The 26,778-nt window shown below is 46.3% G+C and overlaps 1 protein-coding gene across 1 annotated transcript; it reads left to right on the plus strand.

The window, feature by feature from the left end:
• The first annotated feature begins 13,733 nt into the window (after positions 1 to 13,733).
• Positions 13,734 to 26,124, plus strand: Vdac2 (voltage dependent anion channel 2). The gene is made up of 10 exons (XM_052189875.1): positions 13,734 to 13,832; positions 14,016 to 14,074; positions 15,056 to 15,124; positions 16,009 to 16,058; positions 19,536 to 19,688; positions 19,783 to 19,835; positions 20,208 to 20,435; positions 21,991 to 22,141; positions 24,686 to 24,743; positions 25,743 to 26,124. Exons 2-10 carry the CDS (start codon positions 14,041 to 14,043, stop codon positions 25,832 to 25,834), a joined length of 888 nt encoding a protein of 295 aa, XP_052045835.1. The 5' UTR covers positions 13,734 to 13,832; positions 14,016 to 14,040; the 3' UTR covers positions 25,835 to 26,124.
• Positions 26,125 to 26,778: the final 654 nt, after the last annotated feature.

A 26,778-nucleotide genomic window follows, 5' to 3' on the forward strand; every position in this document is an offset into this window, starting at 1 on the left:
CAGGACTGGCCCTTTCACACGTCCCAACCAATCCCAGATGATGCAGATTTGGGGGTGGGCCAATTGAGAGCCTTGGGTCTGGGCCTGGGTGGCAGCTGATCTGGTCAAGCCTCCAGCTCTGCTTTGCTGGCACCGTCAGGGAGAGCACTCCAGCACTGCCCCAGGTAGGCCACCCAGTGCTGCCCGGAGGCAGGGTCAGCTCTCCTGCCCTCAGGCCCTCAGGCTGGCTCACGGCACCCACCCTCCAGAGCCAGCTCCACTGTGCTGCCCAGTCAAGGTTTGCGGTCTCCTCTCTCCAACTCTGCAGTGAGCTGCATTCACCTGTTCTCAGGACCTCGGGGCCAGGTCTCCAGACTGCCATGGTGGTAAGGGGACTAGGAGCCACAGCAGTAGGCTGCCACTCTCCTTTCTAACGGGCGTTGACAATACTTGGTCATCGTTCTGTCCCTTCTAGGTTGTTAGCAACTAGTTTCAGTGTCTGATATATACCTGATGCTTGATAAATGCTTGGGGAGAGAATATGGGTCTCAGTCTGAAAGACTGGGGATGGCCCTTGTGATCACAAGAGAAAATATAATTTTTTTTGGTATGTGGAGGAATACTGGGGCAGGCACTCTCCCACTGTGCCGTGCCCCCAGACCCACATGATCCTTGATAGCATCCTTAGAGACCACTGAAGCACACTGTCTGAGAACTCACTAATTTACAGATGACAAAGTGGATGCCTTACACCATTTACAAACAGGGTTAAGCTAAAGTGCCTTGATAAAAAACAAGCACAGCCATTTTGTTGACAAGTAGCCTGTCTCATATGAACAATGGACAAGTTGACTTAGAAAATATCCTTCTCTATTAGAGTCTCCTTAAGACTGTCACAAAGGAGCAGCTTATTAGCATAGCCCCACGACATCCAAAGGGTAATAAAGCAAATTTCTTCCTAATGTGCCTAACTCTGCCAAACCCGTCTCATCTGCTGGCCCTCATTATTCTGAGTTAACTGGACCTGCAGTGCTGGCTGCCGCAGAAAGCACTGGTTCATTCTTATAGTGTGTGTTTTGTAGCTTGTCTCAGACACTTGCTGGCAACTCAGAAAAAAAATCCATGTTATTTGGAAGGGGTGAGGGTGATATCTCCAGTACTCTGACCACACCTCATGACTCCTCTCATGTACTTTTAAGTTGCTTTTAAGATGGAAACCCACAGACATACTCTGTGCTTCTGTACTCAGGTGGGTTTCTTTAAACCCTACATCCTGCAGGGACTGTATTACTGATGACAGGGTAATATAGGTCCTTTAGCATACTCAGGGTTCACAGACACAGATAACTAAGTCCCCTCCACTCCACAGTACCATACCTAGCCTTCTCTGCAGCAAACAAAAACCCTGCTACCAAAACAAAAGCCCACAATAGTACAAACACATAGACTTCTTCTGACATGAAGGCCACAGAGGGTCATCCTGACAGAACAGACGGAGGCTCTAAGGTAGGAGACCTCGCTACCATCAGCCTGCTTGTCTACTAAGCAAAAAGGGCTTGGTTCCCAGTCTGAAACTTAGATGTTTTTTCCCTTTTTGGGAGGAGTCAGAGGGAGTAGGGATTGAACCCAGGTCTCTGAGCTGCACCCCTACCCAGCCTCCGTTCTCTGATACCTTTCCTTGCTTACCCTCCCAGCAGAATGTTAGGCCCTGAAACAGCTGAAATCCTTCTGTGAGCCTCTCTAGAGTCTGAGCTACTGCTGGGCCCCCAAGTTGGAAAACAGAATCCTGGTAGCTCCTCTTACCAAGACTCATAGTGGGTCACTGTGAAAGCTATCAAGGTTTGGGAAGACAGATTCCGTAAGAAAACTAAACCAGGGTGGTTTGGCATCTTGAATGAAACAGGAAGTGACTGGGGCAAGAAAGGCCTTGCTCTCTATGTTTTAATTGTGTCCCTTTGTTGACACATTTGTATTACTATCCTTCCCAATTTCCTTCCTTTGGTTTCCTGTCCCCCCACCCCCACCCCCCACTGACTCTCTTTTTTTTCTTTTGTCCTATTTGCACTGAGCTAAGGCCATCATTGCTAAAATAGTCCTTGCAAGGTGCAGGGTTTAAAGGAACCCACCTCAGTGAAGGATGGAAGAATATATTTGTGGATTACCTTTTTTAAAAATAATGTAGGGGTCTGGAGAGATGGCTCAGAGGTTAAGAACACTGACTGCTCTGCCAGAGGTCCTGAGTTCAAATCCCAGCAACCACATGGTGGCTCACAACCATCTGTAATGAGATCTGACGCCCTCTTCTGGAGTGTCTGAAGACAGCTACAGAGTATTTACATATAATAAATAAATAAATCTTAAAAAAATAATGTAAAGGTATATATATATATATATATATATATATTTGTGTGTATTCATACTGTGGCTTACATGTGGAGGACACAGGACCCCTTACACCATGTGGGTCCCCTTCAATTGTAGCCTTGGTGACAAGTGTCCTTAGCTCCTGGGCCACCGTCTTCACCTGTTGGCCTCTGCTTTTTAGGATAGTTTTAATGTGTGCTTGGTTCCATGGATGTGGAACTGGTGGCCTGTGAAGGGTCAGCCATGCTTACCTTTCCCTGAAGACTCAGCTTGCTTCTGACTGGATCCTCTGTCTTTGAGACAGCCCCACCCTCCACTGTTCAGCTATTTGTTTACTCACTGGGTGAAGCCTCTACCTCAGGCCCTTCAGGGGAGTTATAGAAGAGGAAGCTCACACTCACCACACTCTGGAGTTTCTAGTCTGACAAGGGAAGTGGAATAAAAACCCTCTGCAACTGTAAATAACCCTGGCGGTCCTATTCTTTGAGTTCCTACCGCACACCCAAGCTCATACATTTCCTTTACTTCTCACAGGCCTTACGAGAGATGGTCATAACCCTTCACTGTACAGTTCACCGAGGAGCTTCCTAAAGCATTAGGATTCACACTCGCATCCTGTCTCCCAGGATCTATGGGCTTCTTTCTCCTCTGTACTGGGAGGCCTCCAGGAGGTGCTGCATCTGGGGAGGCTCTGCTACTCTAAGTCTGCCTGAGACAGGTGGACTAGAACAGGTCCTGTAGACAGCAGGTACCAGTGTGGGTTCAAACAGACCCGTGAGAGATGTGTTCAAAGTCAGTAAGATCCCTCAGCGGTGAAAGGTGCTTGTGGCGCAAGCTCAACGACCTGAGTTCGATCCCTGGATCAACCACATTAAGGAAGAAAGAGAGAACGGACTCCACAGAGCTGTCCTCTGGCCTCCACAATGCTCCCTGGCACATGCCTCCTTAAGTAATAAGATAAAATTAACAAGAGATATGATTGAGGACAAAGGAGAAAGGGAAGAGGCTTCGGATTGTGGTCTAAGAAGCTACAGTCCTAAGAGGACCCAGCTAGGGCAAAGCATTTTCAAGCCAAGGTGCCTTGTTTGACAAGCTTTGTGCTTTGCAAAGATAGAGTATTCTAAGAGCTCTGGTCATACTTGGCCCAGAGCTGGGAGCGGCTGTGTGATTTTCAGTGGGTCCTGATGGGCAGAACTGGTTACGTTTCGGGGTGGCTATACTGGGGGTGCTATTTAGGATTGGCACACTTTCTGTGGAACTCTGGCTCTCAAGATCCTTGTCGGGGGCTGGAGAGATGGTTCAGAGGTTAAGAACACCGACTGCTCTTCCAAAGGTCCTGAGTTCAAATCCTAGCAACCACATGGTGGCTCACAACCATCCGTAATGAGATCTGATGCCCTCTTCTGGTGTGTCTGAAGACAGCTACAATGTACTTACATATAACAATAAATAAATTTTAAAAAAAAAGTGAGACAGATCTATATTTAAAAAAAAAAAGATCCTTGTCGAGAAATCTGTGTCTCTGCTGCATCGTCTCTGATTTGTCACGCAGAGTAGCAGGGCTCTGCTCTGACAAGTTCTACTTAGAGAAGTGGATTTGTGTTGGTTTAACCCAGCGACTTTTGAATCCATTCTATCTGAGTTCTTCCGTGTGTGCAAATTCTATTAAATCCTTCTGGAACCGTCACTCAAGAAGGCCGTGCTGGCTTAGGCTATCCGGTTTGGTCCATGTGGTGGAGGTCCACAGCCTGTGCTCAGCCTGGTGCGTGGATTGCTTTGAGGTGATGTTCTGAAGAAGCATCACGTGGTCAGTTGTATTTATTCGGCAGCCGCGTGTGGTACAGACTTTATAGCCAGTCTTTATAGCCAGGACCCAGCTGGGTTTGCCCTCCAACCCTTGCTGCTGACATAGGGCCTGAATCATCTAAAATCCAGTTGCTCTCAACTAAAGCTCTATGCAGGCTGGTGGGAGGGCTGTCGGGTTACCCTGTGCCAAACTGACTCGTCTCCCACAGCTAGAAATAATGGCCCATTGTCCCTCTGCTTCCTCCTCCATTTCGCTCTGTATGGAGTGTCCAGGCAGCCTGCCAAATTGCCCTTGTGACTTCCTGGGGCCCTTCTCCCTCATCTTCCTTCCACTGCCTCCCACACCAACTGGAGAGACACAGGGCAGCCACACAGCAGATACTGAAAGAAGGCGTGGGGTGCAAGTCATAAGACAGAGTCAGCAGTGACCCAATGCTCCCCTGCTTAAGGCCTGTGAAGGCTCAGGTCCTCGCTCAAAACTTAGAAGGCAAAAGTTAGGAAGGCAGTTATCTGCCAGGGGGCAAAAGCCACAGCTGGCCTAAAGCAGTTGACTTCTTGCATCAGTCTTCCCCAGTGGATAAGGCTGTGGCTGTAGGTAACAGAGTGACTGGCCGTTAAGATCATCTGCCTCTGACTCTAACACAGCTTGCTTAAAACGCTGACTCCCTGACTTAAAGAACCAGCTGAATGCGTTCAGGCCTGGGGACCTACTCACGCATGCTCTCCGAGGGTTGCTGTGAGAATTTAATAAAGCATAAGGAACTTTTGGGAGCAAAGGAAGTGCCTGGCATGTGTTAATCACGATGGTTTTAATTATGTTCACGACTGAGGTCTATGTCAGGATTATTATTACATGTTGGCTGGCTGGGTGCAGCTAAGCAAGAACTAGCTCTCACAGCTAAAGCGCAGAATCTTGTATGTAAGTACACTATAACTGTCTTCAGACACACCAGAAGAGGACATCCGATCTCATTACAGATGATTGTGAGCTACCATGTGGTTGCTGGGATTTGAACGTGGTACCTTTGGAAGAGCTGTCAGTAACCTTAACATCTCTCTAGCCCTCAAACCTTTTTAAAGATTTATTTTATGTATGTGAGTACACTGTCCCTCTCTTCAGACACACCAGAAGAGGGCATTGGATCCCATTACAGATGATTGAACTCAGGACCTCTGGAAGAGCAGTCAGTGCTCTTAACTGCTGAGCCATCTCTCCAGCCCCTAATATCAATCTCTTAATAATACGTAAGCCGAAGATTTTAAAGTGCTAAAATGTACTGTCTGCACTGGGGGTGAAATGCACTTAAAAACAAAAAGTTGAGCTTGGAGCACTAGAGTGATTGCTCGGTGCTTAGGAACGCTTGTTACTCTTGCAGAAAGAAGACTGGGGTTCAGTTCCCAGCACCCACATGGTGGCTTACTTTGTGTAACTCCAGTTCTAGGGGATCTGATGACCACTTCTGGCCTCTGTGAGCACCAGACGGGCATATCGTACAGATTCAGGCAAAAATGCTCATACATGTTAAAAATACAAAATCAGACCTGTTAGAAATGGCAAGGTAAAACAATGGTAATGTTTTGCCAGTGTGGCAAATAAATCAGTAGATGTGAATAACGAGGTCCTTTCCCGCCAGTCTCTGCGCCGACCCTGGGCATCGGGGAAAGCAGCTATGTGAAGCTTGAAGCTACTTTGTGTCCTGTTAAGCTGGCAGTCCACTACTTAATCAGCCCAAACTAGACACTAAGCTAGCGCGGCAGCGTGAATGTAATTGGCCCCAGTAGACCTGTAAGGAACAGCATTATTAGGAGGCGTGGCCTTGCTAGAGTAGGCGTGGCCTTGCTGGAAGAAGTGTGTCAGTCTGGGAATGGGCTTCGAGGTCTCATTTACTCACGCTCTGCCCACCTCAGGCACGCGACAGCTTGGACCCCTTCCCCTTAAGGTCTGCCACGTCTGGACAGCTTTCCTGAGGTTGGCACAAAATGGGGCTTTCTTAGTGGGGCTTCTTCTCCTCTGCCTGATTTGGGGAGTCCGACCCCCACATCTTCTACATGAGGAATGCCACATAGTCCTTGGCAAAATTACAGGCTCAGCCTCCTCTCTCCAGATAAGAGCCTGCTCAGCGAGCATCTGGGATTCCTGGAATGCCTCTTCATGCACATGAGGAATTCCCAGTAAGCTGAGGTCCAGCCAATGACTTACATTCACCCTGAAAACCCCTTCCCACTCTCCCAGGTTCATAGCGTCCTTGTTCACCCTGAATAAAGAACACACACTGTTTCATGAATATCGATCTTCTAAGAGAGCTGTTTTACTATCTGAAAGAGATGTAACACTAAAATCCGTGGAGAGGACCTTCCTCCCCTAGAACTCACTGCTGGACCAAAACCCTGCTGACCACCTCAGTGTGCGGTGGTGCCTGAACAGTTCAAGGGAGGAAGCTGGACACAGAGCCACAGTCTCCTTCTGCTGTCTGTGGATCAAGATGTAGAGCTCTCAGCACCTTCTCCAACACCGTGTCTGCCCTAACACCATCATATCCTACCATGATGGGTATGACGGGCTAACCCTCCAAACCGTGAGCCCCAATTAAATGTTTCTCTTGTGCGAGTTGCTATGGTCATGGTGTCACTTCAAAGCAATAGAAACACCAGGACAGCTAGAGAGGGCCCAACTCTGTTCTGATCTGGAAAGCTGAAGAATGATTGTCTTTCCCCAATTTGCTTTTGGAATGTGACTGTTTCTATCAGTGTTTTTCACGTTGTAATGTGCTTAAGAAAACAGCATCCTGAGGTTGTAGATCTCAAACAAACCCATGCACATTGTTCTACATGCACAATAGGAGTAGTTATCACATGTACTGACTGAACTTTGGAGACCAGTTATTTCCAGGGTATCCTGCACAGCTGGCTGTGGGCACTAATGTCCTCAAATACAAATCCCTGTGTGCCTTTCTGTCCTCCTCAGCTGGGCCGGCTAGTCTCCTGTCAGCTACACACATAAACTAAAGTCATCTGAAAGGAGGGAACTTCAATTGAGAAGACGCCTCCATAAGATCCAGCTGTAAGCTATTTTCTTAATTAGTGATTGATGTCGGGGAGGGCCCAGCCCATGGTGGGTGGTGCCATCCCTGGGCTGGTAGTCCTGGGTTCTATAAGAAAGCAGGCTGAGCAAGCCATGGGAAGACAGACAGTAAGAAACACCCCTCCATGGCCTCTGCATCGGCTCCTGCCTCCAGGCTCCTGCCCGGCTTGCATTCCTGTTCTGACTTCTTTTGGTGATGAGCAGTGATGTGGAAGTGTAAGCCAAACAAATCCTTTCCTCCTGTCGTAGTTAGGGTTTCTGTGGCTGTGATAACCTTGACAATATCTTACAGAGAAAAACATTTAGTTGGGGCTGGCTTACAGTTTCAGAGATTTAGCTCATTCTCATTATGGTGCTGGAGAAGGAGCTGAGGGTTCTGAAACCTCTTGACCGGAAGGCAGCAGGAGACTGTGTGACACACTGAATGTAGCTTGAGCGTAGGAGACCTCAAAGCCCACCCCCAGAGTGACACACTTCTTCCAACAAGGCCACACTTCCTAATAGGACCACTCTCTATGGGCCAAGCACTCAGACATGAATCTATGGGGGCTATACCTATTCCAACCACCACATACCCCCAACTTGTTTTTTGGCCATGGTGTTTTGTCTCAGCAACAGAAACCCTAAGACACTAGAAATGGACTCGTATGTAATGTTCAGGTTGTCCTATTTACAGTATGGCTGAGGATGGCCTTGAATTGATCCGCCTTTCAACTCTTGAATTGTGAGGTTGCATGGATGGCCATCATGTCTGCTGCATGCAGTGCTGGGGAGAGGATGCCTGTATGCTGGGTAGCTCCTTCCCCCCGTCTGTGCCTCCTCCTACTTGGCTTGAACACCTCCTCTGGCCTCCATGCATAGTGTGTGTGCTCCTCCTTTTTATTTTTTTGTAAGATTTATTTATTTATTTATTTATTTATTTATTTATTTATTTATTATACATAAGTACACTGTAGCTGTCTTCAGACACTCCAGAAGAGGGAGTCAGATTTCTTTACAGATGGTTGTGAGTCACCATGTGATTGACTCAGGACCTTCTGAAGAGCAATCAGTGCCCTTAACAGCTGAGCCATCTCTCCAGCCCTCCTCTGTGCTTTCTAAAACCTCTGTTGCAGCTGAAAACAAATGACCGAGTCCTCAGCGGCTCCACTGAATACTTTCCTTCTCCTCTTTCCCAGTCTCTACACAGTCTGTCATTGGGCCCACCCCCAGCCTGGCCTGTAGGTGGAAGGGCCAGGGAGCGCTGTCGATTTCCTCACACACGGTTGTACAGGATGGCGTTTATTGTCAATCTATGTTGGTTTTATGTGTGGTGCCAGGAGGGGGAGGGGATGAGCCAGGCCTTGCACATACCAGGCAATACCCTACCACTGGACCACACCCTGCATCCTATTCCCTTTATGGCCTATTTGCCGATCACGCCTTTTTAGTCATTGAGGACTTTGGCACCTGACTCAGGGGTGTCCTTGCTACTCTATACCTTATAACTCCTAGGTTACTCCAGTGTCTCTGCCAACAGCATGTGCCAGTCCCAGTGAGATGTGGTAGTGTAGCTCACAGCAAAGTCCCAGCCTTATTCAACCAGTAAACTTCATTTCTGCTCCATAGGCCAGACTCTCCTCAGCAACCAAAGTAGCTCACTGTAATCATAGGAGCCCTTTGTCTCTCTCTTTCCCTCTCCTTTTTTCTCTTTCTCTAAGTTTTCAACTTCTATATTTTCGCCCACTTTGAAAGCTACTGATCCCACTTGAATCCTCTTTGGATTGTGGCCATCCCTAAGAGAAATGGCCTCTCAGGTCATAGTCTCCGTATCTAGACCCTTTTCTACATTCAGAAGCATCCGGAAGGAGCTTCCGTGGAGCCTTCCCCAGCCTGCTGCTAGGGCCTGCGTGAACTTTAATCTCAGTTTGTCCTGAGGATGGATTGCTTTGCTAGAGACACATCCCTAAGCCCGTGAAATAGCCCAGGGTCATGTAGATGTAAGAGGATGGAGCTAGGGTGGCCCTCTCCCTGTGTGTCAGAGCCAGTGGCAGGAAGAGAAAGAATGTGTGTAGGGAGCCAGCTCTTCTGACAGGACCATCCTGAGCCCCCTGCAGGAGTAAGGCTGGGTTTCAGAATTGCGGTGGACCACTGACTCTCGCTTCCTATCTTTTTGAGCAGCAATGTCCTTAAAACCCTCCTGTGTTCATTTCACAGTTACGTGCCGGATACGGGGAAGGGCAGAGAGCTTCACATCTGGTTCACAGAGCTGTAGTCAGGGAATTAACAGTCTCGGGAGCCCTTCTCTGGTATGAGGGGTAGATGGTTGGGGCCGTGCGTCTTTGAAGGGAGCAAACACACTTGCCTACAAGAATGTAAATGACTCTGACCAAACCATGGACTGTGGAGCTTTAAAATGTCCACATATTTACTGACACTTCTTTCAAAAGATGTAGCCTAACCCCATGCCACCCCCCCCATCCCTGTCCCTTGGTATAATCTCAGCACTCAGGATGCAAAGATAGGTGGATCTCTGTAGATTCAAGGCCAGCCTGGTCTACTGAGCTAGTTCCAAGACAGCCAGGGCTACACAGAGAAACCCTGTGTCAAATAACTTAAAAAGAAAGAGAGAGAGAGAGAGAGAGAGAGAGAGAGAGAGAGTCTTAGTAAGGTAGGTTGGTCTTCGAACTTTTGATCCTCTGCTTCTGCCTCCCAAATGCGAGGATTACAGGTATGTGCTGCCCTGCCCAGTTTAGGAACTCAGGTCCTGCAGAACATAGCACACACACTACAGTGTGTCTTCTAAGACTGAATAAGTCGCTGCAGCTTCAGTCTGTCTTGTCAGATTTGTTGTTGTTGTTGTTGTTTTCAATGTCATGGATTTTCTTAGTTTTGCTTGTTGAAACAGGTTCTTCTGTAGCCCAAGCTGGCATCCAACTCCCGTGTGGCGGAGGATAACACGGACACAGTTTCCCTGCCTTCACCTTTAAAGATTTCGGTAATGTGCCGAAGCCACACATGCCTGGTCTTCTAAAGGAGCTTGAATGTAGACACTCAGGTGTATTCACTGAATCCTGCTCAAAGTGAAGGCCTTGAAACAGTTTCTCTTTGAACTGAACCTGGCCTGTCTTTGTTCTCCACCCAAGGAGAGCCAAGAAATTACATTTTTTTTTTTAAATCAGAAGCAAGTCATAGTAGAGTAAAATCTGCTCCTCCTGCCCTCAAAGACTCAAAGTTTAAAAACACTTACTTTGCCCTGCCATAAACACAGACCTGACCTACCTTGATTAACAGGTCTTCAGCCCTATATTTTATTAATTAATTAATTAACTTAGTGTATGTGTGCATTTGTGGTATATGTAGGGGGCAAAGGAAGTCCTGAGTGAATGGAGACCTGAGAGAATGTATATATTGACATAGTTATGGCTCTGTCAAGAATCCCAAGGCCTCCAGCCCATGGAACAATTGGCATAGCTGTTACCCATGTGGACCAGGCTAAGGGTAGTAGCGAAGCTTCTCTCGGGAAGTATGAATGTTTGTAGAAGATTGATCGGTGAAAAAACTAGCAAGTGCAGCTTCCTCTGGATGTCCACAGTCTGAGACTGCTGCCTATAGACACATCCTACCAAGCTAGCAACCCCTACCCTTCTGCTGCACCTAATAAACACACTGCGATTCTGGGTTGCCATGGTAACAATTAGAGACCCCTACCTGATCCCTCTTGTCTGTATGGGGGTGACTGTCTTTTTTTTTTTTTTTTTTTTTCATTCCTTCACTGGCCCTAGCCAGGGTTCCTGGATCACAGCTATGCTGGAATAGCATATATATTTTGCATGTGGGCACACATGCAAATGTGGGTGTATGCATGTGTCTTCCTTCATCAATGGCTCCCTAATTCACGGAGGCAGTCTCTCACTGGATCCAGAGCTTGCCAATTTCACCTAATTAAGCCAGCCATGTTGCCCCGGGGATCCCATGTCTGTCTCCTGAGTTCTGGACTGCCATGCCGTGCTCAGCTTTTGTGTGGGTTCTGGGGATCTGGACTCCTGATTTACACAGCAAGGACTCTATTGAGCTGCCTTCCCAGTTTAAGACCTCCATGTTAGCGGGGTTTGGTGGTGCAGGCCTGTAATCTCAGCTACTTGGGGCAGGGTGGTGGTGGTGGTGGCTGAAGGAGGAAGATGGCAAGTGCAAGGCTTTCCTGGGCAATTTAGTGAGAGACCTGGCTTTGTAGAGTTAAAAAGGGGATGGGAGTTAGAGCTCAGTGGTATAACGCTGGTCTAACATTAGTTCAATTCCCAGCATTACACCAAGAAATCCACTCCCCTGCTTTTTAGAAGGAATTCATAGCTGAGCGACGGGTTACCTGGACAGACCTCGTGGGATCCTTACTCATTCTGTTATAATAGATTATGCTCTTTTTGTTGATTTATATTTCTATATAGCTGTCCATGCTTCATTCAGCCTAAGCACAAAAATCAATAATTCCAAAAAAAATCAATAATTCACCCTGGAGGTTCGGGCTCTTCAGTTTGGTGGTTTGTGTATCATATAGAATCATGATCAAATAAATGCATTATAAATTTCTCTTGCTAACCTGTCTTTTACATAGGAGTGTCAGCTGTGTCTTTATGATGGGAAGGAGTCACTCACCGTCCTTTCCACCCCTGTAACTCTTTGCTTAGGCTGGAGTTTGTCCCCAGTGGCCATTAAGCCCACATTCTTTACAGAGTAAAGCTTCAGACTTGTGTCAGAGAAAATGATGTCTCTGGAGATCAAAAGTGGTGACAGGTAATACATAATAGGAATAAGCCCTGCTTGAGGCAATTGAGGTAACTAATGTAGCAGACTGAGTTTTTCTGGCAGGCGGTGTTGTGAGACAATTGGGAAGAGGAGGCCAAACTCCACCACAAGCAGTAAAACTCCACCGAAAGCTTCACACAGCTGCAGTCCACGGCAGACCAACCTGCCTGAGCCTGGATGAAGGGATGAGTCAGGTGCTGGAACCCGAGCTCATAATCACAAAGACTCTTCCCAGTTAACTTTTTACAACACAATCCTGGCTGTGACCAGGCAGGTTGCTGGCTAGCCTCCCTCATGGGAGAGAAACATACCAGAGTATAACTTTAAATTTGGGTTTTGGATTGGGCAGAGCTCATCTAGCCATCTTTTCCCCAGCTTAGGAAGAGACTGAAGATTTAACAGTACTTGAGTAGAGAAAGAGTTCAGAGACAATTGAGTCGTGAGTGTGTATGTGAGGGTGTCTTTGCTCTCAGTCCAACTGTACGGCTATTGATTATTAAACAGCATCTTAGAGATGAGGGAGCTGAGATCCACAGGCTCAATTATTTGAGTTTATTGAGCTGAAGTGTCAGTTGTCTTTATTTATAATCTTCTGCATGGCTGACACGTGTGTGTGTGTGTGTGTGTGTACACACGCGCGCGTGCGCGCGTACATGTGTATTTTAGTGTCTACCGCTCTTCACCTTACTCTGTTGAGACAGAATCTGTTATAGAATTTAGAGAACACAGTTTGCAGGCCAGGTTGACAGAGAGCCCCAGTGACCCTCGTTTCTATTTCTGGAGCTACTCCTGGCTTTTAATGTGGGTGCTGGGGATCCGAGCTCAGGTCCTCTTGCATGCACAGCAAGAGTTCTTACTCACTGAGCTTCCTCCTAAGGTTTCTATCTTTATTAACCTGTTTGCCTCACCCTGTAGTTTAGCCTCCCAAAATCTGGGACTACATAGGCCCCAGGACTGGCTGCTCCCTCACTCTTGCACATCTAGAGAATGTGAGAGCAGCATTCTAACGACTAGTCAACATGAATCCTACAGTTCTTACATCTCTCCAGGCCCCTCAACCAGGGGAAGTGTCTCTTCCTACATGCTTCTGCGCGTGTGCGAACCCATACCATATATGGGTGGGAAGGAGTCTGCGGGAGCGCAACCCTGAGGCTTGGAGAGAAATGGCCGGAGATCGGCTCAAGTTTGTTCCTTTGGAGCACAGCCTAGGCCCAGCAGGGGAGGACATTGCAGTGGGCGGTGAAGCGTGATAGGAAGAGCACGGAGGATGAACTTGGGGAGAGTGAGCCCCCTTCAACCCGGACCTTAAGTCCAGCCCCGCAGGCTGGGACACTCAGAGGAGGTGGAGAGGATGCACGTGACCCGCGGGCACATGGCCCCGCCCCGTCGCGACTCGCGTGGCCACTCCCATCCTGACCGCGCGGGTGCCGTTGCGCCGCCTCCGCCGTTCCCCGGTCCTCGCCTCTGGGGCTGCCCTGGACATTGCCTAACCCGAGGCCCGGCAGCTCCTGCTCGCCCCGTCCCTGCCGGACGGTCCGAGTCAGTTCACCCAAGGAGACCGCCGTGCTCTCGACCCACGTGGTCACTCCGGAGCAGGTGGGAGTGGGCAGCGGGCGGCGCGGCAAGGACAGGCGCGGTAGACAGCCCGGGCGGCCGCGGCGGGGACCTGGCTGGGGGAGGCCAGGTTTGCGGCGGGGCGCAACGGTGTCTCCTTCACTTCGCCCTCCAGCCGCGGTGGCTGCAGCGCAACTTCCAGATAGCGGAGTGGCCTCAGCTGCGAGCCGAGCGGTGGCGGCAGCGCCCCTCAGGACACCCGCAGGTACTATGGTGCCCGCCTCTTGCCAAGTCTGGGGCCTTAGGGCGGGACGGCCGCCTGGGTGAACTCTGGGCGGCCCTGGTCCCCTAAGATGGCCGCAGCGGCCCCGGCCCCTTGCTCTGATGTCCGAGATCCCCAGTGGACCCTTTGACTGTCCCCTGACCGCACTTCTTGTCCCTTCTACAGATCACCTCTTCCCCGCGACTTCACCATGGCTGAGTGTTGTGTACCGGTATGCCCACGGCGTAAGTAGCACAAGCGGTGTTTGCGCGATGGGGCGGTGGGGCGATGGGGCTGCGCTGTTACACTTTGGAAAATCATAGCTGGCCAGGCCGTGACCCACATGCCTGCAAGGACTTGGAAAGTTTGCTTCTTTGCGCGGCCCCTGAGTCTTACTGCCAACTCTGTTGACGGACGTGGTGCTGGGCTGTTGGGTTGCAGATGGGGGCTCGCGCCTGGGGCGTTGGTCCCTGGCCGCACCCACCCTTGGCTTTTGGATGTGTCCTTTAGAAATCCGAAAGCAAAACAAACAACTAGTTGTACGTCCTGGGGGTGGGAGGGGGAGTTAGATCAGTCACTTTGCAAGAGGAAGTAGTTCGCTGTCTGCCTGCACGGATGAGTGCACTACGTGCACTACAAGGTCATTACACATGTTCCTAAGGGTGTGGATGTGCTCTGTAGAATGAATGAGCTTCTGCTGGAGCTCAGATTCCTTGCCCTTAAGCCTCACTTTGGCTGAGGACTTGGGAACCGTATTCATGTGTTTAAAGTGCCATTTGATATTTAGTTGCCGTAGACACTTGATGGAAACATAGATGGTTGTATTTTTTACCCCTGTGTCTCACTATGTCAGTTCCCAGAGTGTTGACTTTGTTTTTGGAAGTCGTTCCAAAAGATTTCTTAGGAGAGAAAGCCTAATCTTAAATTTTGGTTTTTATCTCAGTTAAATCACCTTGAGTTTTGGCAACTCTGTATGGAGGCTGTAGACACTATGTTTAGGAATTAGAAAGGCTTTCCCCCATTCTTAAGACTTGGTAGAAATGTTCCAGGTTTATATTACCACTTGGCTATTTAGAAATAAGTTTTTGTTCTATATGGCTACTTAGAGTAACATTTATTGTAGTTCTAGTGGCATCAAAAATAACTCCCGTTGGACTGCTTGAATGTAAATATTAGTAGTAGGTCATCGTCTAGTCAATTAACTGTGGAACATTTCTTTTTACTAGCAATGTGTATCCCTCCACCATATGCTGACCTTGGCAAAGCTGCCAGAGATATTTTCAACAAAGGATTTGGTAAGGACTTTTATTCCCCTTTTAAACATAAAAGAGAAAATATATGCCTGGATCTCTTCAGAAAATGAATGTTTTGCTTTTCTAGACTGACTCTCCTGATGTTTTCTGGCTTCTGCCAGGAGCATGTGAACCACAGTTTCTTAGCTTTTCTTCCCGCACAGTTGAAAAGATTGTTCTTTTTATTTTGTGTGTGTGTGTGTATGTGTGTTTTTTCCTTATTTCTTCTTAAGACAGGGTCTCTGTAGCCCTGGCTGTCCTGGAACTCACACTGTAGACTAGGCTGGCCTTGAACTCAGAAATCCATCTGCCTCTCCTTCCACTGATGGGGGGCAAATACTACCTGCCACCCTCAGGAGAGGGGATCTCTTGTTCTTTATTCTCTTAAGTGACAGTTCCGGCCACGGTTGGAGGTTGGATAGAGCTGCCTGGAATTACTGTTTTAATTTTGTGGTTGTGATTCCTGGTAGATTGAACCCTTTAAGAGTTTGGGGTTTTTAGAGTGATTTTTTTGTGTGTGTGTGTGTGTGTGTGTGTTTTCTTGAAAATTGTATTGCGCATTCCATTACCCCTTGCCTTTTGGTGATACCCCTTTGGGATAAAAGTCCTAAGTGTGTTGCAATAAACAACAGGCTATTCTGAGGAGTGGATTTTCTCATTTAACATTTAAAAATGGCTTGAAAAGGGTGTGTCAGGAAGTGGAGCCAGTTATAGGACACTAGGGCAGCAACTACGATCACCATAGCAGAACCGACTGCTTGTAAATGTTCATTCAGGGGCTGTGTGTTAGTACATTTTTGTCCCCTGGACGTTGGTAATATGTTACCTGAAATCGAGTATTCATCTTTTCTGCAGAAGAATCATATCTTTGCTTTCTATTTTTGAAGGCTTTGGTCTGGTGAAGCTGGATGTGAAAACGAAGTCATGCAGTGGTGTGGTAAGTTATTGATACATTTTCACTAATCTGTTAATTTCATAGCCTATAAATGTCTACAGCTATTTTCCCTTAAGGAGGCAGAAGTTAATTTGTTTTGAATGACTTATGTGTAATCTGATGTATTGGCCTTGTATATGATTTCTGATTTTCACATGGTTTTGTTATAGTCCTGTATTATGTATGTCTTACTATGATTGCATAGAGAAGCTGGGAAAGCCATTGCTTGTTTGGGACTCTCTACTCAGGTAGATGACAAGCACGAAGGCCACAGCCTAGACTCCCTCCGGAACCCTCTCTCTTAATACCTGTCAGAGTTCTGGGCTCAACAGTAACTTGTTTGACTGACAGTGAACATTCAGTATAGTGGCTACTTTCTAACAGTCATCCAGGGAGATGTCTGCCTGTTTATCCTGACTAGAATATCTCTAAACAACTTACTCTATGTGTTGATCCTTCCCAACTGTTGTTAAAAAAGGGATAAAGCAAAATATTGTATACCTTTTTCCTCTAAAAGTTTTTGTTTTGAGATTGGAAATGGGTGTGTACTGTACATGCTAAACTGTTGATCGCCTAGTACTGTGTGCATGCTGCTCTGCACATAACTGGTTTTATTAAGGTTGTTTGTGGTGATGTTTCTTAATGCTTAGGTCTGTTGCATTTATGAGTTTTATATTTGTTTTGTCCTGTGGTTTCTTTGGTCTGTAAAGAAGTGTAATTATTTGGTTATGGTTGACCTGGATTAATAGATTATAGAGTATTAGGCGACTGTAAGTATTTTTTCTCTACTGTTGCTGGAGGTTGAACCCAGGACCTTGCATCTTTTACTAATCTTTATTTTCAGCCTACTGAATTTTAAACGTGTTTGTGCACGTATGTTGTTGTAAAGTAAAACACACCATCTTTGTCTTTAAAAAGTTGACTTTAAGACTGGGAGTGTAACTTAGCGGTAGAGTGTTTACCCAGCTATGTATGTGGTCCAGTGCTGCAAAACAAACAAAACACTCTTTCCATTGGAAAGACAAACTTTAAGCTGAAGATAATCAGAGAATTGGATCAAGCGCTAGATTTGCAAACTAAAAATTCTTGTTGGGAAGGAAAGGCTGCTGGTAAAACAGAATTAGGGAAAGTTATGGACCTAAGTTTAAGTTTTTGAAGGTTATATAGGAATTGGATTAAAGACGGGATGTTGTATTTATGCTTTTGAGTAAAATGGAAATCATAGGACTGATGCTGTGCTGTGCAAACCTGCCCAGAATTAAGTTCACTAAGGTCCCTTGAGTTCTTGAACTGCAGAGATGTTCAGGCTACCAAAGTGTAGAAGATAAGTCCTTAGCAATGAAGGGAATTGTTGGTGTCGTCTGGCCCAATTCCACCCACAGGCTGATGTTGGTCTTGTGTCCTGAGCATTCCCTGGCATACGATTGGCTGGTTCTTGCTCTCAGGGACTGATGGATGGCACTTGTCATGCAGGGTTAAAAACTGCTGCCCACACACATTTCCCATGTAAACTGTTAGAAGAAGAGCATGCTTCTTCATATGTATTTAATGTTATCTTGTTGATGTGCATGCAGAGCTACAAAGCTTTCACTTCATGTTGTCAGTTCATTGGATTATCCTATAATAGACTGTGCTGTACCTTTGAGAAAATACATCTAACTCCAAAATATTATTTTGTTAGGTGGTTCCCCCCCCCCCCCCCAGGGTTTCCCTGGCTGTCTGTCCTGGAACTCACTCTGTAGACCAGGCTGGCCTTGAACTTAAGAGATCCACTTGCCCCTGCCTCCCAAGTGCTGGGGTTAAAGGCATGTGCTACCACTGCCTACCAGTGTTTGCTATTTTATAACTTTCCAGGTATTGAAATTTCCGATTAAAAAAAGGACAACCAAACAACTCCCTCCCCAAACCCTCAAAACAAACAACAACAAAAACAATTTTAGACATAGCATTAAAGTGGCTAGAGTGTAGAGACATTGATACAGAAACCATAAATCCGATCTCTGCCAGGCTGTTGTAAGAGTTACATTTTATCTTGGGATGTTTTACCCACATGCTGTGCTTAGTAAAGAAAGATACTTTGTTCCTCTAGAAAATTCTAAGATGCAGCCTCCTGGTGTCCCCCTTCACCTGGTATGTTACAAGGATTGGCAGATCTTTTTGGTAAAAACCCAAGATTAAAACTTTTTCATAAAGATTCATTTATTTTTAAATAAAAATGTTTTTATTTTAGGTGTATGAGTGTTTGCTGCACGTATGTCAGTGTGCCTGGTGCCAGGGCTGTCAGATCCCTTGGAACTTGAGTTACGGATGGTTGTGGGTGTCGGGACAAATTTGGGTCGTCTGCAGGAGCAGCAAGTGTGTTTACACTGGCCATCTTTGTAGTTCCAAGCCTAAGCTTTTTATGGTACTTTATATTAGTCCCTGTATTATTTCTCTGCTGACGGTGATGTATGATACAACCAGGTGTAAAGGAATCAATAAAGCTTCCACACTTCACTTTTAAAAGGACTTAATTTTATTCCTCTATGGTTTTTGCCTCCATGTTTATCTGTGTACCATGTTTGTGTCTTGTGTGGTGCTAAGAACCAAACATAGGTCTGTACAAGAGCAATGGCGTTCTCAACTACTTAGCCATTTCTCCATCCCCTCCCACTGTTTTAAAAAAAGGAAAATCTGGGGAGTTGGGTGAGGTGTGTTGGCAGGTGTGCACCTTTCTCTACAGAGAGAGGTCCAGGCTTCACATAAGTGAAACAAGAACCAAACACAACAACAAAAAGATATGTCAGTTCTTCAGAAAGGCAAGAAACCTAGTGAAGACTCATCTTTAAAAAAAAAAAAAAAAAAAAAACAAAAGCAGCGGGACTGGAGAGGTGGCTCAGCCGTTGAGAATGAGTGCTGCTCTTGTAGAAGACTCTGGCTCATGTCTCAGGATCCACACGATGGCTCACAACCTCTGTCTACAGTTTCAGGGAAATCAGACTGCTTAGGCCTTCATGGGCCACTGAACTTTCACATATAAAATAAAGATAAAGCTTTAGAAAGGAAAAAAGAAAAATGGAATATGGACTATTGAAGGATTTAAGTTTTTCTTATTTAACGTTCTTCACAGTATTCTGCGTGTGGATTATGTGTGTGTCAGGCACCTGTGTCACAGTGTGCATGTGCAGGTTAGAGGACAGTGTGCTGGACTCAGCTCTCTCTTCCCACTATGTGGGTTTTAAAGATGGAGGTTAGGATCCAACCTGGCAGCAAGCGTTTATACCCACTGAGCCACCTCACCAGTCCTGTATACTTAATTTTTATTGACTCTGTAGACATGTTAGGGACATTCTGGCGGCAGTCAGTTGTCAGAGGCTGGCTTGTTGCTGTTATGTTTGCTTAGGAAGTAGCCCTGAGAGAGCTGTACGCACTGTATCAGCTGGGCAGTGGATCCTAACAGGCTTAGGAGAAACTTCATGACGCTGTTTATTGTCTTGTTAGGAATTTTCAACATCTGGCTCATCTAATACAGACACTGGTAAAGTCAGTGGGACCTTGGAGACCAAATACAAATGGTGTGAGTATGGTCTGACTTTCACAGAGAAATGGAACACCGATAACACTCTGGGGACAGAGATTGCGATTGAAGACCAGGTAGGGTTTCCAGACTTGCTTTTTTGTTATTCTTTATTTTTATATTCCAAAAAGGAGATATCACTGAACATGAATTCTTTTTCCATTGAAATAGATTTGTCAAGGCTTAAAACTGACCTTTGACACCACCTTTTCACCGAACACAGGGTAAGTGCTGGTGTTTCGCGTGCTTGAGCTTACGAGCCTTGTCTGCTCAGGAAAGGAGCAGCTTTCAGTGCCTCCCTTGCTTGCAGTGGCAAGGCATCGATCTCTGCCTGTGAACTCTGCTCGCCACTGCCAGGGGCTTGCTTTCAGAAATGGCCTCTCCATGTAGCTGTGCTTCTGTTTCTGAGGCCGTTGTGACTGCGAGTTGTACACAACACTTCTGTCCCATGTGGGTTGTTTTCTTAAATTTATTTGGTTTATAACCATAATTGTCACACTGTAGTTTGTTTAAATCTGTTTCATGCCCACCATGCAGTAATATGTATAAATCTTTGTCATTGGCATCCGTTTCAAATCAGTCTCTTCTTTTTCCAGAAAGAAAAGTGGTAAAATCAAGTCTGCTTACAAGAGGGAATGTATAAACCTTGGCTGTGATGTTGATTTTGATTTTGCTGGACCTGCCATCCATGGGTCAGCTGTCTTTGGTTACGAGGGCTGGCTTGCTGGGTACCAAATGACCTTTGACAGTGCCAAGTCAAAGCTGACAAGGAGTAACTTTGCAGTTGGCTACAGGACTGGGGACTTTCAGCTACACACAAATGTGTAAGTTCCTTTACGAGCTGTTGTGAGGGGCAGGTTCTCAGAGGGTGGTGTGTGCCTCGTTTCTTTTGATGTGCTTTAGAGTTCTGTCGCCATGGGTGGTCCTCAGAAGCTTGTGGTGTGTATGCCGAGAGGATGCTCATATCGGCAGGCTCGCACTGGTGCTTTATGCCTTAAGGAGAGGTGTCAGCCTCTGCAGTCTGCTGTCAGCGCCTATCTGTGGGGGCGTGGGGTTCTGGGTTGATAGGATGCTCTTAACATGGTGCTTGGCGAATTGTGGTGCCTCACACCTTTAATCCCAATTTGGAAGGCAGAGGCAGCTGTATCTTCCTGAGATTGAGGTCATGTTAGTCTACAAAGTGAGTTCAGGCTGGCTAGAGCTACATAGTAAGTTTAAATTCCTTTCTCAGAAAAGTGGGGCAGGGTATGACATTTTCACCCAACTCGAGTTAGATGATATAGGAAGGACTTGACTTGTTTTACTTCTTTGACAAAACTGTATATTTTTAAAGGTTTATTTATTTTATGGGTATGAGTAGTCTATCTACATATACACCCACACGCCACGAGAGGGCATCAGATCACATAGATGGTTGTGAGCCACCAATGTGGCTGCTGGGAATTGAACTCAGGACCTCTGGAAGAACAGCCAGTGCTCTTACCCGCTGAGCCATCTCCCCAGCCTGGACAGAATAATATACTAGTAAATAACAGGAGCACAAAAGAAAACTTTCTCATAATCCTACCAGCTAGACACATAATCTTACCTTTTTTTGTATGCATTTATCTGTTTGTTATGGCAGATACGTGGCAATTCGTGGGGAATTGAGTGTCCCAGGGGCTTGGTGGCAAGGACCTTAAGACCCAATAAGACATCTCTCTGTTCCTAGATAACATAAAAAAAGTCTCTTGTGTGGCCCTTCCTGGTCTGAAACACTACCTGAATATATGTAATCTTTATTTATATTTTGCTGCTGACGTTTGTGTGTGCACATGTATGTGTACGGTGCTGCTGGGAGCTGAATGCAGGGATTCTTCTAGGATAGAGGCGGCATTTGATCATTGAACCACAACCCCCAGTTGTATGAGTGTGTGTGTGTGAGTGTGCATGCGTGTGATCGAGCAAGCGTTCTATACCTTTAATCCTAGCACTGCCGAGACAGAGGCAGATGAATCTCTGAGTTTGAGGCCAGCCTGGTCTACATAGTGAGTTCCAGGACAGCAAAACCATATAAAGAGTCCCCATCTTTAAAAAACTAAGGCAGGGACAAAGGATTGTGGGAAGGAGTCTAGCCTGGGCTACAGAGTAAGACTCACGTTGTCTCAACCACACCAGAAAAGACTTCACAGTTTTCAGTAGAGCTTTGTAGACAGCGTGATGTCATTCTCCCCCGGCCCTCAGCTCTACGGAATGAAGCTGGTTCCTGGGCACTAGGCAAGCATTGTACCACTGTTACCTGCGCAGTTCTAGCAGTAGCTTACACCTGCTACAGTGTTACCAGTGCCTTAGAAGTGGTCACATTGTCTATTCTAGATTCTAATTCAAAATATCTTATAGAAATAATGGGACAGAATTTGGAGGATCAATTTATCAGAAAGTATGTGAAGATTTTGACACTTCAGTAAACCTTGCTTGGACATCAGGTACCAACTGCACTCGTTTTGGCATTGCAGCTAAATACCAGTTGGACCCCACTGCTTCTATTTCTGTGAGTACCTCTGGGGCTCTGATGGGCTTATCTGGTTGTGGGAATTACTCTGGGTATATTGGATGGTGTGGAAAGCTTGCCTGGGATTCACAGTCCCATGTTTACAGATGTACTAGGATTGGAATTGGAATGCTCCTTTTCCTGTGGAAATTGGTATAGAGGTGTGACTTTGAAGCTAGATCACCGTGTGATTTGGATGAGATTGCCCCCCTTCCCCTCAGGCTAATGGTCCCCACTTGGTGAGAATGTATGAGGAGGTATGGCCTTGTTGGAGGAGATTGGGGCAGATTTTGAGGTTTCAAAAGCATGGCCATTTGTAGTGTCTCTGGATTTGGATCAGAGGGAAGCTCAGCTACTTCTCTGGCGCCCTGCCTGCTGCCTGCTACCTGTTTCCCACCGTGGCAGTCATGGACTCACCCTCTGGAATCAGGAGCCCCGGATTAAGTGCTTTCTTTATAAGTTACCTTGGCCATGGTGTCTGATCATTGCAATAGAAAAATAACTAATAATCATGGAATAATAATTGATAAGTAAAAATAATAACAAGCACAGAAATTCACCTTCCTTTGAGAGCTGCTGAATTAGTTCTGCTAATATCCCTGAGCCCCCAAGCCTTGTAGGCAGGTAAGCAGCATGTGGAGCCCTGGCTGGCTTGTATTTTTGTTGGAGAATAATAGTACTTTCTTTGACTTTGTCTTTTTATACTTTATGAAGTACCTTCAGACTTTACCTGAGAGGTTACTGGTCTAGCACCATTTTTACAGGTGAAGAGACGGGTTTGGCAGAGAGAGAGAGAGAGAGAGAGAGAGAGAGAGAGAGAGAGAGAGAAAGGACTAAATGTTACTGTTGGTGGTGGGGTGGGGAGGTGAAGCCAGACTAGACCTAGTATTTTGACCTTAATCCTGTGTAGGGTGAGTAGAATATCTTACTGGGACTGTTGCCTAAAATCCCAAATCTCCAGGACTTCCTCCCCTCTGCTAAGGGCAGAGTGAGATGGCTACTCTTGTCTGAATCTTGGCCCTTCCTCTTGTTTCTGTCTTTAGTCATAGTGACTTGAGATAGAAGAGAGAGTGCTGTGAGGGGCAGGGCATTAGCTTCCATTTCTGGCAGTTCAGCAGCTGTTACTGTGTGTCAGGGACTGTCTGTACCTTAAAACTAGGGATGACAGGAAGTTAAACAGTCAGGAGAGTTACTTGTGTTACATAAAGTACTCTTGATCTCCAAGGACAGTATGTTTTGATACTTTTTTAAAAGTTTATTTTATGCACAAGTGCTGTTATCTGCCCATACACCCGCATGCCAGAACAGGGATTCAGATCTCATCATACATGGTTATGAGCCACCATGTGGTTGCTGGGAATTGAACTCAGGACCTTTGGAAGGCAGCCAGTGCTCTTAACTGCTGAGCCATCTCTCTATCCCCATGTTTTGAAGCCTTAAGCTGTTATATTTTAGCCCTATCCTTTGCTTTATGTTTAAAGATTTATGATCAGATAGTGTGAGAAGTACCCAGAATGCTCTTCCCTCTGACAGTCAGTGTGCATCGGTGCCTGGCTGTACTCTTCTCCGCACTGGTCTCTTCTCTCTACATGAAGTGTTCTCGTCAGATGTGTGCTTGTGTGCCATGACAGGTGGCATGCCAGCCGCAGAAACACCTTCAGCTCTCGTCATTGTGGAGACAAATACAGCACTTGCCACCCAAGTAGTTGATGCCCCAGTAGGGCAGTACTGGGAGCATTGGCTTTATCTTGTGTTTGGATGTTACGTTACATATAACCAGAACAGAATCCCCGAATCATTCCATATCTGTTGTCACAGCATGCTATTATGTTATGTTTATACGTAGCCCCAAGGTGCTGAAGAACTCTGGAATTGCGGGATGGTGCTCCCCCTCCCCCAGGCGTATCTTTGCATCCTGTGTCTTGATCCTGGGCTTGTAGGCTATTTGTGCCCTGCAGAGCTATGGATGGCCTAGCACATTGTAGGTGAAGATGACAGGGTACATTGTAGATAGTTTGGATACCTCTGTTAGCATGTAGGTGGCTCCAGCATTCCTCTCAGCTCTTGAAGGTCTGTGACCTAAATCCTAAATTGTCAAGGAACTGTGTTCCTCATCTGGCCCCAACTAGTTACAGCCAAAATCTGCTGCTTAGAGCTCTGTGAGTGAGAGGGAGGAGAGAGGCTGTGGAGGGTTGAGGAAGTAGCAATTTGTGGGTCTAAGCCATGAGCTTGTAAACTCCTTACTGCATTACCTCCAGTGAGTCTGATACTTGCTTTTGTGAGGTTTTTTGAGTGTTTTTTTATGCTGTGGATTATCACGGAGTCTGTGTACACATCCTACGGAGTGTAAAGAATGTTGTCAGGCTTTGCTGACAGTTTGATTTTGAGTTCATGTCTAATGTTTAAGTGGCACTTGGTGTTTACTTAATACATGATACTAAATTGTAGTATCTCGTTGACTTAAAGGGACAGGCCCCATAGCTCTTTGATGGGGAATACCCAAGAACTTTGTCTCCCTTCAGAAATGTTTTTCTCTCTTTCTAGGCAAAGGTCAACAACTCTAGTTTAATTGGAGTGGGCTATACTCAGACTCTGAGGCCTGGTAAGTATCTTTGATAAAGAAGGATTGCCCTATCCTTTAAAAAGGTGCATTTGTTTATTTGTGTCTGTTTGTCTGCTTGTACATCTGCACACTAGAAGAGGGCATCAGATCTCATTACAGATGGTTGTGAGCCACAATGTGGTTGCTGGGAATTGAACTCAGGACCTCTGGAAGAGCACCCAGTGCTCCTAACTGCTGATCCATCGCTCCATTTGTACATTCTTTCCAAAATTACATTTTTAGTTTATTATTTTTTGACCCTTTCAAGCCTCACAGTTTATCACACCCGCCCCTCCCCCTACTCTGAGCCTGCTCTGAATAAGCATGGCTGCCCTCACTCTAAAAAACCCCACTCTTCACCATTTAACCCTTGTGTAGTTCCTCACTGATGTCACAGGTCTCAGCAGTTCCTTTGTGGTAAGGGATACCAGAGCAGTTCCAAATTTGGGAGTGGTCTGGGTCACATGCAGATTCCCACCTAGTAGGTCTGAGATGGAGAATTTTATATTTCTAATGGGCTCTGGAGCTCACAGCTGCTTAGAGCAGTTGATCCACAAGGTCCGAAAGCCCTGGCACCCCAGCTTTCCTAATGGGCACCTGCTTCCCCTACCTAAGTTTTATTTAGACTTTTAAACCTAAAGAAAAGTGGAAGTGAGCACTGAAGGGGCCAGTTCCCGGGGCACTGACCTCAGACGAGCACTAACACACCTATCGTGTGCTTTCCCACTTGTCCCTGGGGGCCTCTTTTTTAGAGTTCAGTTGTGATCTGCTCTCCAGTGTTATTTAGTCTGGGTAGTCCAGTGAAAATGATTTTTAGAACATGGCTTTTAGGACATTTTGAACTTGTCATTTATTACTAACCTCTCAGCCCCATTTACCATCGGAGTGTTTACATCACTGTTATCCGAGCTCCGCTGGCTGAGTCAGTGTGGAGGCTGCAGGCTGAGGGCTGCAGGCCGAGTGCTTTCAGGCCATCATGGTGGTTTGCTTTGTCTACAGGTGTGAAGCTTACACTCTCTGCTCTGGTAGACGGGAAGAGCTTTAATGCTGGAGGCCACAAACTCGGGCTTGCCTTGGAGCTGGAGGCTTAATCCAGTTACAAGAAGCCTCTGGGAACGGACATCACAAGATTTGGCCTTAATATATTTCCATTTGACCAGCAGGCTCCCCCTTCCCCCCCAGAAGGTGATCACATCAAAGGATGATTAAGCAAGAGCTGTATTTTAAATATTTAGACAGTCACCTGTTGGCTGGTTCCTAGTTGGATGGTTATCTAGTTATCAGTGCTGCCGTCGTGCGGCCTCCTATACATTATTTAAATGTATTTAACTGTTAAATGTGCTACCCACCAATGATGAAATAGACGTTTATGAAAACCGTGCCATGGTGTGCATGTTTGTTTTATGTTCCTTTTAACATTGACTGTTGTACTGAATGAGATGGATCAGTGGATGTTTTAAGATGAGGTAAAAGATTTTTTTTTGTTATATTCACCCATCATTAGAATTACTTTGGTAACCCCAAACATGACAAATTATGAATAAAACAAGTGTACATAACTAATGGCTCACGTATGTGCAGTTACAGATTGCCAGCCCAGGATCTAATCTTCTTGGTAAATACTTTTTTCTGGTGAGCATTTTGCTCTTCACCTAAACCTGTGCAACCAAATTCCCTGTGTCCTTAGCGTAATCCACGAGTCTTTGAGACTACAATAAAATACAAGGATACATACTTTAACACTCTGCAGTTTCTAAGTTTGTGCAAAGTTACAGTGACTCACTGTTAATCCATGGATGAAGAAGGGAAAGGAACGCAGCGGTGGTGCTGAGCGGTTACGTAGGCACGCGTGCCCTGCCTTCTAAGCCACGCTACCGGAGCATAGGTAGAAGTGGACAGACTAAATTGGTGGCAGTAACAGTCCGAGAGGAGGAAATGGACACCTGTTCCTTTCCATGGAGAGCCCCCTTAGCCACCACCTGGGTGATCTGTAGTACCTAGTGATTCTGGTTGGAAAAGTAGGACTGTGCCAGCT

This window comes from Apodemus sylvaticus, chromosome 8 (genome assembly GCF_947179515.1).
Source record: "Apodemus sylvaticus chromosome 8, mApoSyl1.1, whole genome shotgun sequence".
Lineage (NCBI taxonomy): Eukaryota > Metazoa > Chordata > Mammalia > Rodentia > Muridae > Apodemus > Apodemus sylvaticus.

Excerpts from the sequence above, each read along its gene's own strand:
- Vdac2 (XM_052189875.1), top strand. The coding sequence starts at position 14,041 with ATGGCTGAGTGTTGTGTACCGGTATGCCCACGGC. Across the intron at positions 15,125-16,008 it reads TATTTTCAACAAAGGATTTG|GCTTTGGTCTGGTGAAGCTG; the intron begins GTAAGGACTTTT and ends CTATTTTTGAAG. Across the intron at positions 24,744-25,742 it reads TACTCAGACTCTGAGGCCTG|GTGTGAAGCTTACACTCTCT; the intron begins GTAAGTATCTTT and ends CTTTGTCTACAG.